Raw genomic sequence first — 12,513 nt, forward strand, 5'->3', positions numbered from 1 at the left:
GCAGCGGGAGGAGAGACCTGCGGTATCTCTCCTTTACACAGCCAGGATGGATCAGTCTGTCTCTCCAGAGCAGACAGGGCGTCCTGCAGGGAGTGGGACTCATGGTCTAGTCCTGCCTCCAGCACTGAGTCCAGAAACCAGCCCAGGACAGAGCTGGACTTCTTGATGACTTTGTCCAACTTTTCCTCTCCCTCTCTGTGATGCTGCTCCAGCAGACCACAGGATGGCTGATACACCAGAGTCAGAGAAGGTCCTCAGGAGTTCCCCCCTTCAATGCCCCCCCACCTTTAAAATAGAGAATCTTCTTCTTATGGGTCATTGCATGGCTTACAGAAATCACATTTTTATGTTTGCTGAGAACAAATTGAAAGCAACCACTCAATAATCCTACTGAGGTTCTGTGAGGAGATCAGCTGTTATCTGGTCTCTGCACCCCATGATGTTGCACAACAGCAAAAAGCCAAAACATCTTAACTCAAGTAATCAAATTTAGACCCGAGGTCTGGTCTACATAAGTCCACATCATCCGTTTTTGGAGTGCTGTCAGTGAAACAGGAAAAAAAAGCACTATTGTCTGGGGCACACGAATCCGTGACTAAATGGATTAGCTGCAGACCAACAAAACTGTGTTCCAGGAACCAAAGAGGGAAAGCTGGAAATGAAAATAATGACATCACAACCGAGGGACCGATGAAGTGTTTGTTGAAAAACTCCAAAATTAGTCATCATTTGGACACAAGGACCTAGTAGACTGACACAAAAAGGAGATGCTCATTTGTGATATCACAAAAAGGGGGTCAGAGGGATTTGGGGTTTATGCCCATGGCGTCTTTAGTTGAGTTTACTCTAAGGCGCGCTGCCTAAGGCCGTCTCCGAGGAGCCTTATTCAAAAACAAAGACGCTGACGGTGGGGGGTAAAGTCCTCTCAGAGATCACCCCCTACCCGCCACATGGTCTGTATCATGTTATGAGCTCACCAGAGACGAGTCATGACTTCATCACCATGAGCCGAGCCCAACACCTCTAAACTAAACCCATATACAGTAGGTTTCCACACACACCCACTCCCAGGCAAACAGCCGGGAAGATGCTGCATTCACACACAAATCCTCAAACAAGAGCGGCAGCCTTCAGGATTGTCATGAAAAACTTTATTTGCCATTACGGGAATACAAATGTCATGCATATTTACAGCATATAAAAGGTTTCATAAACAAAGGAAGCGATAACGGCTAACTTGAGTTTAAAACATTTACAAACATCCCAAAACAACCCACGGTTGGTGTGAACTGGTGTTTAATTTCATCTCAGCGGAATTTAAATCTTAACTGCAGGAAAACAAAGATGGGGCCCTCAAATCATAAATGCAGTATAATTTATAGCACAGACACACAAATAACACATTCACAAAATCATCTGAGGTAGTTTACAGGCAAAAAAAAGGATAATAATCAACAGAGATGTGGATTTGTGCTCCAATTTCAGCTTTTCTGATCATACTGATAACATTACGAGGGGAGACACGGCAGGAGTTTTCCCAGCATCCACTGGGCAAGAAAATCTACATTTGAACAGAAGAACTGCACTGAAGTTTTAGGAATATCCCCCAAACGTGTCTTAAATGTGAACATCAGATCCAGCTCATTACACGAGACTCAGCCACTCCACAGCACAAGAGGAGGGAGGGATAATTACATGTGGGATTCAGATTTGCCACAGTCAATAAGTGAAAGCCCCAAACGACAGGAAGGCCAGAAAGCTTTAATATGACGGCTTATTAAAGGCTGCAGCACTCTGGAGGCTGGAAACAAGTTAGTTTCACATTTACATTGTTAAAAGGGGATAATATGAGTCATTATTAAAATGAGTCAGGGATCCGAGAGTAGCCAGCTTTACTAATGTAATATTACATAGAATTATATTTATTGCAGTAGCTTGTCCTCCACAACTTGAAACTTAAATCCAATTTACATTCTTTACTGCAGTGTTTTGCTATGTATATATAAAAAAAATGAAGACTCAATATTCAGCATCTTCAATAATGAATCAGTATTGCAAAGTACAGAAACTGGCATGACACCCAAATACCACATGTATAATAAGTATGTGTGGTTTGAAATCCATAATACACTTTTAGCATGCTTTAAAAGACACATCATTCAATAAAAAAACAAAATGAGGTATTAATAATCATATATATATATATATGATTATTAATACCTCATTTTAATCATCTCTTAAAAAACATGGCACAAGACTAAAACGGACATTTGAGAAAAAATGTCCCCAAAACATATTTTCCATAATTCACAGTACTTACAAACACATAATAAATTTTTCTGGTAAATAATTTTTAAAATATATATTTTTTACACAAATATATCCATACTCTGTAAAAAGGTTTATACAAGTTTACAAAAGTAAAGAAAGATCCAAAACTTTGAGATAATAAACATTCTTTTTTTTTTTTAACTTTTACTTTTAATCAGAAACACAGTTAACAGGCCCCAGATTGACCCTCACTCACACATTCAATGAACATTCATATTCTTCTGAGACGGTGGGGCGATCATTGCCTCGTAGAAAATATACGTTCGAAACAATGAGTTTTGGCTACAGCTTATTCAACACGGTCAGTGCCAAGATTTAAACAAAAACAAGTGGGATAAGGAAATTCAAACACCGTATGCTTGCTCGCCTTCTTAAAAAGACCCCAAAATAGAGGAAATATAAAAAAAAAATCTTGTATTCTGTCTGATAAAACAGCTGAATATTCTCACATAGTTAATCATTTCATCCAGAGACGCTGCCATAATTCATAGTTAGCATCTCCAATGTGACTAATTCAATTTATGTCAGCAAAGCCATGATTTATCAGCATGTTCAGCAAATATCGCCTCAGTTAATTCTTTCAATCAACACTGAATCATATTTTATTACTTTCAAAAACAATATTAACCTCACACTGCTAATTCTGTCAAATAAAGAGAAAGTTTCACACTCACTGCCTCATAACGGTCTTGAATATTTACAATATTCACAAAAAAGTAATTTTTTTACAGAAAACATATTAACTTTCTCTCAGAGTTAGCTGAGGTTAAAAGCTCATGTCTGATGGAAGCTAATTAGCTTAGCTTAGCGTCCAGACTGATAATAGCCAGCTCAGAGAGAAGTAAAAAAATTTTAAAAAGAAAATGTTTTGAGATGTTGACAGGTGTGATCTGTAAATACTGAGCTTTTTTTTTTTTTTTTTTTAAATAAAGAAGCAGGACGGATGAGCAGCTATCGCGTCTTTATGCTAAGCTAAGCTAACCATCTCATGCTTGGGTTTATTGTCATTTAAAAAAATAACCATCTTTATTTCAAACTCACTAATTATCTGAACAAAATTCTGGCTGGCTGTTTGGTGTTTTTGAATTTTCTGCTGAAACCATCTTTAAAACAACGTTCAACCGTTCCTCTGAACTGGCTATGTAACGTATTAGGCTAAGCTAGGCTAGTCACACAGTGGATCCAGCATTGTAAGTTACACACAGACATGACAGAATGATCGATTATTGTAACACGTGTTTAGGAAGAATTCAAGCACGTCTCCTCATTTTAAAATGTGAAAATAACATGGAGGACATGAAGACTGTGTTCAAACTGTCCACTCATTTACAGTAAAAACAGTGAGTCAGACATTGTTCTGCTGCTGTTTGAAATTTGGACAGAAAAAAAAAAAAAACTTTATACGCTTCATAATGTACTACAAACTCATCACATGAACTGTGCACAAGATTGGGCCACATCATGCACTGCGGCCTGGGGCCAGCAGCTATGCAGATCATAGATTATGCTAACATCGTTTGCTAAATATTATATGCTAATATTTGCATTTTCAGTACAAATTAAAAAGTTCATTGAGCATAACCATGTCTCAACCACAAACTGACCAGTTTATTTTTCTATACTGAAACTTCACATGTTCAGTCCAAACAGTAAGGATGTTAAATATGTTGTAGTGTAGCTAGTTACTGAAATAGCTGTCTGTTAGCTACAACAGTGGCTCTACGGATTTCCTTTACACATATTTGTCCTTTTGGTTTTACTTTAAGGCATACCCAATGGCTTTTTGTGGGCAACATTACTCATATATGTGATTAGAAACGGTCATATTAGAGCTGTGGCTATCTTGTGCTGTTTTTTGTTTATGAAACTGAATATATATTCATTATATTCTTGTATCGTCTAAAATGCATCAGCCGTGCCTCACTTGTTGAGGCCTCTACATGGTGAAGATTATAAGACAGATGAATAGTGAGTAAGTAAATGGCCAATCTGAACACAGTAGGACTAGATGGATTTCTGAGCTACATCATCACACAGTAAGTGCACAACCGAGAGCCAAACTCCTAAACAGAGAAAGTAGCCTTACTGATCGCCATAAAAGATTCATGGAAATTATTTAACATTCAAAATGGGATTGCAGCCCTTCACTAAGACCAGAAGAATATTGTGGATTCTGCCTGGAATGAGGCAGATTGAGGTCCAGCTAGTCCCAAAGGCAGCTGCAGTGCTCACTTCATGTCTCGTAATGCAAACTGATGTAATGTCATCAGATGTAAACTACACAGAGAACCTACATCTATGCATCTAAGAAGTCTCCTGAATGCAGATTTTCCTTTGTAAAAACAATCTCATGGTTTATCTCAGGCATCTACTTGGTTAGAAATGCGACTGCTAGCTTAGTCTGGGACACTGGCTGGAACTATGATGGACCATGCTGTTTATGGATCTTAAAGTTTGACTTAACTTTTTACAGTGACAATAAAGGAACAAGGTGTTTTCTCTGTTAATGTGGCATCCTAGTTTCCATTGAGCCACTCATGTTCGCAAATCCAGGAGCAGAAACTCAACAAATATTCAGATTTCATTTTCCACCATTCTTCAGATCTCTGAACTAGCGAACAGAGTGCTATGAATCCATTATGGAGTCAACGAGAGTTTAGAAATGAGGAAAATCTATGATAATGTAGGGAGTTTATTGAAATCCTGATTTGTCTGCTGGTGGTGTACATTCTGTTAGTAGAAAGAAATCCATCCAAGAACTCCAGTTTACTGCTGTATCTAAAGTATATTTTCCTACTTGTTTGCATGACTTGATTATAAAAGATTTAAATGATTATAAAAATGGAAATCTGTCTGCATCTTTCACATTTTTCTTTCACATTTTTTGGCGTTTGCTCTGCCGCTATACATTCATTTCCTCCACCATTCTCTAAAAGGCCCATCTCCGCATCAAGACGATGACTCGTTCATACTGCACATTTGTCCTCATTCTAATAGTGGTTGTTCGGATCCTTAATTACTTTCTGGGTTGCGTGTCTCAAAGTAACGTGTCACGATCCAGCCATCAACATTATTACTTTCTCATCGCTGCAGTCGTGATGCCTTTGCTCACTCATGGAGAACACCTGCTTGGTGTGCTCCATAAATCAAACTACTAAAGGTGGAAACAGGCTGGGATGTTGTCAGAGAAAAGCAGCATTTGGATTTAAAGGAAAGTCTCCTACGGCCGAGGTGAGGCTGCATCTGGTCCTCCCCACCAACATTCAGACAGAACATCTGTCTGCACACACGGGAAGTGTCACCAGTTGCAGACAAAAACTAGAAGTGTCTTCTTTTTCTCTGGTTGACTACCCAGTCTCTCTCTCTGCCTCTCAGGTGGTGCAGCAGGGCGGCGTCCTCGGCTACGCCGTGCTGCTGCTGGAGCATGGCGTGCTCTGCGTGCTGCCGATGCTGGGAGCTTGGCTGCTGTTCTCCGAGGCAAGCGGGGGCTTCTGGACTGGCTGCTTGCCAGCTGTCCCACCTAAACACAGAGCAGAAGAGGGAGGGGGCAACAAGGATTGGACCAAAGGAAGAAGAGAAAATGGAAAGACTTTAAAACCAGGCAGGAAGATGATAAACGAACTGGTTAAAACTACAAATTATAGACACCATATTTTCCATTTATCATGTGTAACCAGAAAGTTCATTGTTTTACCCTTAAAGCTCCAAGTCATGTTTTTTTTTTAAACTATTTTAGGTCTGCCTGTTTTTTTAAAAATAAACCAGCATGTGGAAGCTGGAGCTTTTAATCCCAGTCAGCATGCAGGCATAATGTTTCCAGCCTCAGCTGTCAGATTATGAGGCTAAAATGATCTAAAATGATGTATGAATAGATATAGCAGCATAAAGGCCGACCAGAAGAAGAAAGCAGAATTTATTAACAGATCAACAGTGACCAAGCCTTTTCTCATCTCATCGTTCTCTCAAGTCTTGGCTTTCAGGAGAAAAAATATTGGCATTGAAACAAACACACAACAGAAACTATTTCCATGTTTCCACTTTTTCCTCATTTCCAGTTATTCCTGCTACTATTTACCTGCTATCCTCACTAAACCAACTCCAGCTCAGCTGCTTTTTGGGATCAGAAACGTCTTCTTGGCTTTATTAATATGCTTGTAAGGTAAGGCCATGCCTTGTGGAGTCCCTCAGGCGTCCGACCTCTTCTGTTCAACTTGTGTATGCTCCCTTTGAGTCAAATATTACAGAACTGTAACACCAATTATCCCAGTTATGCAGATGATCCACAACTTTGAGTTGAATTCAGTTGAATTTATTTATTTTATATAATTTCATTATTATTTTTGTGCATGCTTTTAATTATGTCTATATATGTTTATCTTTCCATTTTATGTTCATTTTAGTAAGTAAAACTATTTATATAGCACCTCTCAAGATATAAAATCACAAAGTGCTTCACGAGGGCCAACAATGTAAAAACAAACAAAAAATTTATAAAAAGCAGATTTTTTAAAAAATGTGTTTTTAACTGACTTTTCAAAGCACCCACAGAGTCCACTGATCTCAAGTCCAAAAGAAGTGAGGTCCAGAGTCTGGGGACCGCTGAACAGAAAGATCTGTCACCTTTAGTTTTTAAATTTGCATGGGGCACCATCAACAGGCCCTGGTCACAGGACCTCAGGGACCTTCTAGGGAAATATGGCTTGAAAAGCCCTCTGTTATAGGCTGGTGCCTGTCCCTGAAGAGATCTCCAGGTCAGAAAGAATCTTGCACTCTGAAATAAACCGGAAGCCAGTGCAGTTGCATCAAGATTGGAGCCACACGAGAAAACGTGGAGGATTTTGTCAGAAGCCTGGCAGCAGCAATTTATAACCGTTCCAGAGAGGTTTTGCTAAGACCGGTGTATAGTCCATTGAAATAATCCAATCATGATGAAATGAAAGCATAAATAATGATTTCCAGTTCAGGGTATAAAAACCATTTTGATTATTACACAAATGTGATAAATAATGGTGTTTATCATGGATCACTGTGGATTTACCATATAGTCTCTGAATAAACACTACTTTTTGTGGCTGGATTAATATAAACCTCCTGGTCGGGACATAAATGCCTGGAAAACTTCTGTAGATCACCTAAAGCAGTACTTCCCAAACCAGGATTCCGGGATCCCCCAAGGGGCTCCCCCAAAGTGCACAGGGGGTCCCTGAGACTTTGAACATTCAGAGCCATTGTCATTCATGTCCACATATTGTCCCTTTTTTAAGAAATAAAAGGCTATATGTTGTTAACGTTGGTTCTATTAAATGACAGGACTCAGCCAGAATACATTATTTATGGTGAGAATCTTACCATAGAACCAAGCATGGTTTCAGGACAGAGTGTGTATAGCGTTATATAAGAAAGCCTTTGTATGGAGTTTTTTTTTTTAGCATGTTTAAGAATAATCTGTCATGGACCGTTTTCACCACCAAGACAGCAGAAAAGAAGGTCACATCATATCTGACCATCTTTCTCAACTCCTTCCTAAAGATGAAGAGAAGACGTGTCCCTGTTCATGGGACCTCAGTTTTTTTCCCTTTGTTTTCTGGAATCAATTATCGTTGCTTGAGTAGATGAAGCAGAACAAACAACAGAGCCCAGTGACTGAAGCTCAAACCAGTGGTTTATTGTTTCACGTCTAAATAAGCATTTTATATTGTAAACTCTCTTGAACTGAAGCTCAAATGAACGTTATATAGAAGTGCTTTATGCTTTTCCAAAAGAGTTCTTGACAGACAGTGAAGAGCATGGAAATAAAGCAGAGTGTGTTTTTAATTTGAGATTTTGGCCTCAGTATCCTGCATTCTGCACTTTGCTTTCTAACTCTGTTCCCAGTAGATAAATGAAGAGAAAGGACACAGTCTGTCTTATACAAAGATTGGTTATCAACAGTTTACTTTGTGCTAGAAGTTGCCTATTTGAGTGAGTGCTTGCATATATGACAGGCGTATGTTTCCACAGGCCATCTTTTTCCCTCTTCGAGGCCCCATAGTCCTGCTAATGTTTAGCAGAACAGAGTTGCCAGCAGATTTTCCTTCACAGGACCAAAAGCTCTGCAAAACAAAAGACTCACCTCATCTCTCAGAGAAAACTTTACTCCCAATTCCAATACCATCTTTGTAGGTTGGAGAGATAAATGCAGATTTTTATGCCACAGAGACACTCTGCATACGAAAACCCTGAACGCAGATGTAACAGATCTCAGGGACAACAAGCCTCCATCCTCTAGGTTTCAGATTCGTGTGCACAGTCTCAGCCCTCTGAGTCGACAATCCAAACATGAATGTACTGAAATGTTTATGATATAAACTCTGGGAACATAAGTTTTTTCTGGAAGCATCTCGTGTTACAGCTGTAGGTTTAGGTCCAGTTTCCAGAGACTGTGGTGGTTCTGAGGTGGTTCAGATTAAGTACGTTATGTTAGCACATTGAAACACAAATCCAGAGCAGGTGAAACTTTCTCTGCATGGAAGAGATAAAACAGGTCTGAATATGATGACTTGTGTGTTCCTGCACCAGATAAGCAAAGAGCAGGTTTCTTACTGCAGGTCTAGTACACCACACACCGACTGCATGTGCCAATACACAAACCGTCAAATAAATATAGCGTGAAGTTGCTGTGTAAAGCAGCTACACTCTTTACTCTATACAGAATCAGGTATTAAATCAAAATAAAAAAGAATAACTCCAACGATAATCTAATAAATATAAACAGACAGTAAAAAAAAAAAAAAAAAAAAAACTTTAGGCCCCTGGATAATAAGACTATATTAGATCTGATGACTCATTACTCTGTACACTGCTTTAAAATATACATTTGAGTTTCTCTTTTTGGGGGGGGATCCGCATTCTTTGGGTTTCCTGTAAAGGCTGCCATATTAGGTCATTACAGCCAGTGCAGTGAAACACACACACACCTAAAATGGACACGTGCCTTTATCTCAAACTTCTCTCAAAGTTTCCAGATATTTATTTCCTGTCCTGGAGGTTTACAATCCAGCCGCTAAATGTCGTGTTTATTCAGACTCTATCTGGTAAATCCACAATGATCCATGATAACAGCATTACTTATCACACTTTCACCATAAAGAGATCACTATTACTATGTTGCTAAGAGACCTCTATTTAGACCTGGACATGATGATGAAGCCACTTCCTGTCAGACTTTCCACCAATCAGAGAGCTTAGATTGACGGTAACGTCCAATCAGGAGCAGCCAAAGATCAACCAGTGAGCAGAAAGTTCTATGTGTGTGTGAAAAGAAGAAAAATAATGCTCCTCTATGGCTGGAATAAAGCCAAGAAGACGTTTCTGATGCACGGTGGCGCCACAAAGCAGCTGAGCTGGAGTTGGTTTAGTGAGGATAGCAGGTAAATAGTAGCAGGAATAACTGGAAATGAGGAAAAAGTGGAAACATGGAAATAGTTTCTGTTGTGTGTTTGTTTCAATAATATTTTTTTTCCCTGAAAGCCAAGACTTGAGAGAACGATGAGATGAGAAAAGGTTTGGTCACTGTTGATCTGTGTGTTATTTCTACAAAGTTCTGTTAGTAATAAATTCTGCTTTCTTCTTCTGGTCGACCTTTATGCTGCTATATCTATTCATACATTCATTTTACATCATTTTAGCCTCATAATCTAAAAGCTGAGGCTGGAAACATCATGTCTGCATGCTGACTGGGATTAAAAGCTCCAGCTGCTACAGACTGGTTTATACTGGGTTTAAGAGGGTTCAGCTTCTAAGCAGTTTGATATTAAAACAACAAAAATAGCACAATAATGATAAGAAGTTTTAAGGGTTAACGTTCACATATTCATTCATCTTTGGAAAAGCTCGTATCACGTTTCTTTCCTCATTTGAAAATCGACAGAGCTGAAATAAAGAACAGCCCAGGAAAATATTGTGATAAAGATAAGAATCACTACAGCTGATATTTACTGCTACATAAAATCCTGTGTAGTGAACACTTCTAAAAGTGACTTGTTCCAACCATCTGAACCCGTGTTTAGGGATGACATCCATGGACATCAATCACCCGGCAGCGGGTCAGTGGACCAGCGGATCGCTGGTCAAACACCGAGGCCAAGCAGAGCAGAGCCGATCTATGCCGTGAACTCAGCAGGCTGCTGGGAGCGCACTTCCTCCCAGGGGTCGGTCAGGGTCAGCAGAACGGGGATGTTGGGAAGGTCTTGGCATCTAATGGACAGATTGTGTCTTTTCCTGTGAGCGCCCACTAAACCCAACACAGGGAATTTCCAGCTCGTCTCCAGCCATTGTGCTGTGAATATTTGCTGACCACCCGCAGCCCTCAAAACATTGAAAGGCAGGAAAGAGAAGAGCTCTTGCTGCTGACCAACAGGATATATTTACAGTAGAGGAGTCAATATGTTATTGTGAAGCAGCCCCTGTCAGCTACAGGATGTTTGGCAGTGGCAGCGGCACTTTGCTGGCACTGAGACGCTGAGACATTCCTCCACGTCTTATCTTTTCATTAAAGCGGAGCGGTGAGTCGAGCCAGGTAAAATACCTACCTGTGTGTGAGTAGATGCACCACAGCGCTCCAGTCAACAGGGCTCCGATCACAAAGGCTGCAAAGGTGATGCCCAGCAATGTTCGAGTGTCCAGCACATACATCGCTGCTAAGAAACAAAGCAGTAAATAGTTCATGCAACTTAAACTGAAACACATGAAAGGATAAAAAAATACAGTCAAATATTTTTCTTACTTTCAGGCTTCGTAGGGTTTGGAAGATCTGCAAAGAAAAAAAACACAAAAAAGGAAAAAACTATTATGCATACAGTATATATTCTGACTTACAGTATATTAAATGTAAGAGGATACACTCTGAGTCACCCTTTCAGACACATACTCCAGAAACAGCAGATTACTGATATTGCACTGTGCTGATAAGCAACTCTCTGTGGAATGTGATAAAGTTGAAGCAGGAAAACGCTAAAAGAGCAGCTATTCTTTAAGCTCCGAGGGTCCCTGATGGATAAACCTGTTGACTCTAACGAGTTCTGCTCACCCCGTTTATTTCAAGCCATCTGGAAGCCTTTCAAAAGTGAAATTAGCTGTAATGATGTCTTAACAAACAATACAAAGGCGCTTGTGTAGGGCCGCACCAAAGAGGCCAACCTGGTACGGATCCAGCTCTCCAGCACAATGGATGCTATTCTCGGAAATACACCTCTGAGTTTTCATCTCCCATAATGGATGCTGACAGGTCATCAGAGAAGACTTTCATTTCAGAGGGGATGATGGCCAGAGGACGACCTCACTGCCACCCACAACACCGGTGTTGTCTATCGCAGGAGATTTGTTATGTTAAGAATGTACAGAGAGGCCAGTTAGACTTTCAGCCTCTCAAGCAGGGGTTGTAAAACATTACAGCAGAGTATAATGTTCTCTTCAAAACTTACACTCACCGTCCACTGACAACATCTAGTCAAGCAGACATGATGACGATTTGCTTAAGTTCAAACTGAGCATCACAATGAAGAAGTAAGAGGTTTTAAGTGACTCTAAACGTGGCATGGTTGTTGGTCTGAGTATTTACAGGGATTTTCACACACAACCATCTCTAGGGTTTACAGAGAATGGTCTGAAGAAGAGAAAATATCCAGTGAGCAGCAGTTGTCTGGACCAGAATGTCTTGTTGATATCAGAGGTCAGAGGAGAATGGACAGACTGGTTGGAGACAACAGAAAGACAACAGGAAGTCCAGTAAGCACTGGTTCCAACCAAGGTCTGCAGAACAGCATCTCTGAACACACAACACGTCCAGCCTTGAAGCAGATGGGCTACAGCAGGAGAAGACACACCGGGTGTGTCCTGTCAGCTAAGAACAGGAAACTGAGGCTACAATTCACACACACTCACCAACACTGGACAATAGAAGATGGAGAAACGTTGCTGGTCTGATCCTGGTCTACAAAGCTCTGAATGGTTTAGGACCAACTTACATCAGTGACCTCCTGACCCAGTATGAACCTACCAGAACCCTCAGGTCATCTGGTTCCAGTTTCTTATCAGTTCCAGAGTCAGAACCAGACATGGAGAAGCTGCATTCAGCTTCTATGCTCCACGTGTCTGGAACAAACTCCCAGAAAGCCTGAGATTACCTGAAACACTCTGTTTATT

At 40.2% G+C, this 12,513-nt stretch overlaps 1 protein-coding gene across 2 annotated transcripts in view; it reads right to left on the minus strand.

Moving 5' to 3' along the window:
• Window positions 1-1,134: 1,134 nt before the first annotated feature.
• The window catches only part of tgfbr3 (transforming growth factor, beta receptor III), an 89,570-nt gene continuing 78,191 nt past the window's right edge, over window positions 1,135-12,513 (minus strand). Inside the window, exons 15-17 of one of the 2 annotated variants that reach the window (XM_042005599.1) lie at window positions 11,096-11,122; window positions 10,902-11,006; window positions 1,135-5,851 (exon numbers count right to left, since the gene is read on the minus strand). In XM_042005599.1, coding sequence (XP_041861533.1) covers window positions 5,733-5,851; window positions 10,902-11,006; window positions 11,096-11,122 — 251 coding nt within the window. In that variant the 3' untranslated portion in view covers window positions 1,135-5,732. Of the gene's footprint in view, window positions 5,852-10,901; window positions 11,010-11,095; window positions 11,123-12,513 lie in introns of both variants that reach the window. The other variant, XM_042005598.1, reaches the window with a different exon arrangement.

The sequence above is a fragment of the Melanotaenia boesemani genome, chromosome 14 (genome assembly GCF_017639745.1).
Source record: "Melanotaenia boesemani isolate fMelBoe1 chromosome 14, fMelBoe1.pri, whole genome shotgun sequence".
NCBI lineage: Eukaryota > Metazoa > Chordata > Actinopteri > Atheriniformes > Melanotaeniidae > Melanotaenia > Melanotaenia boesemani.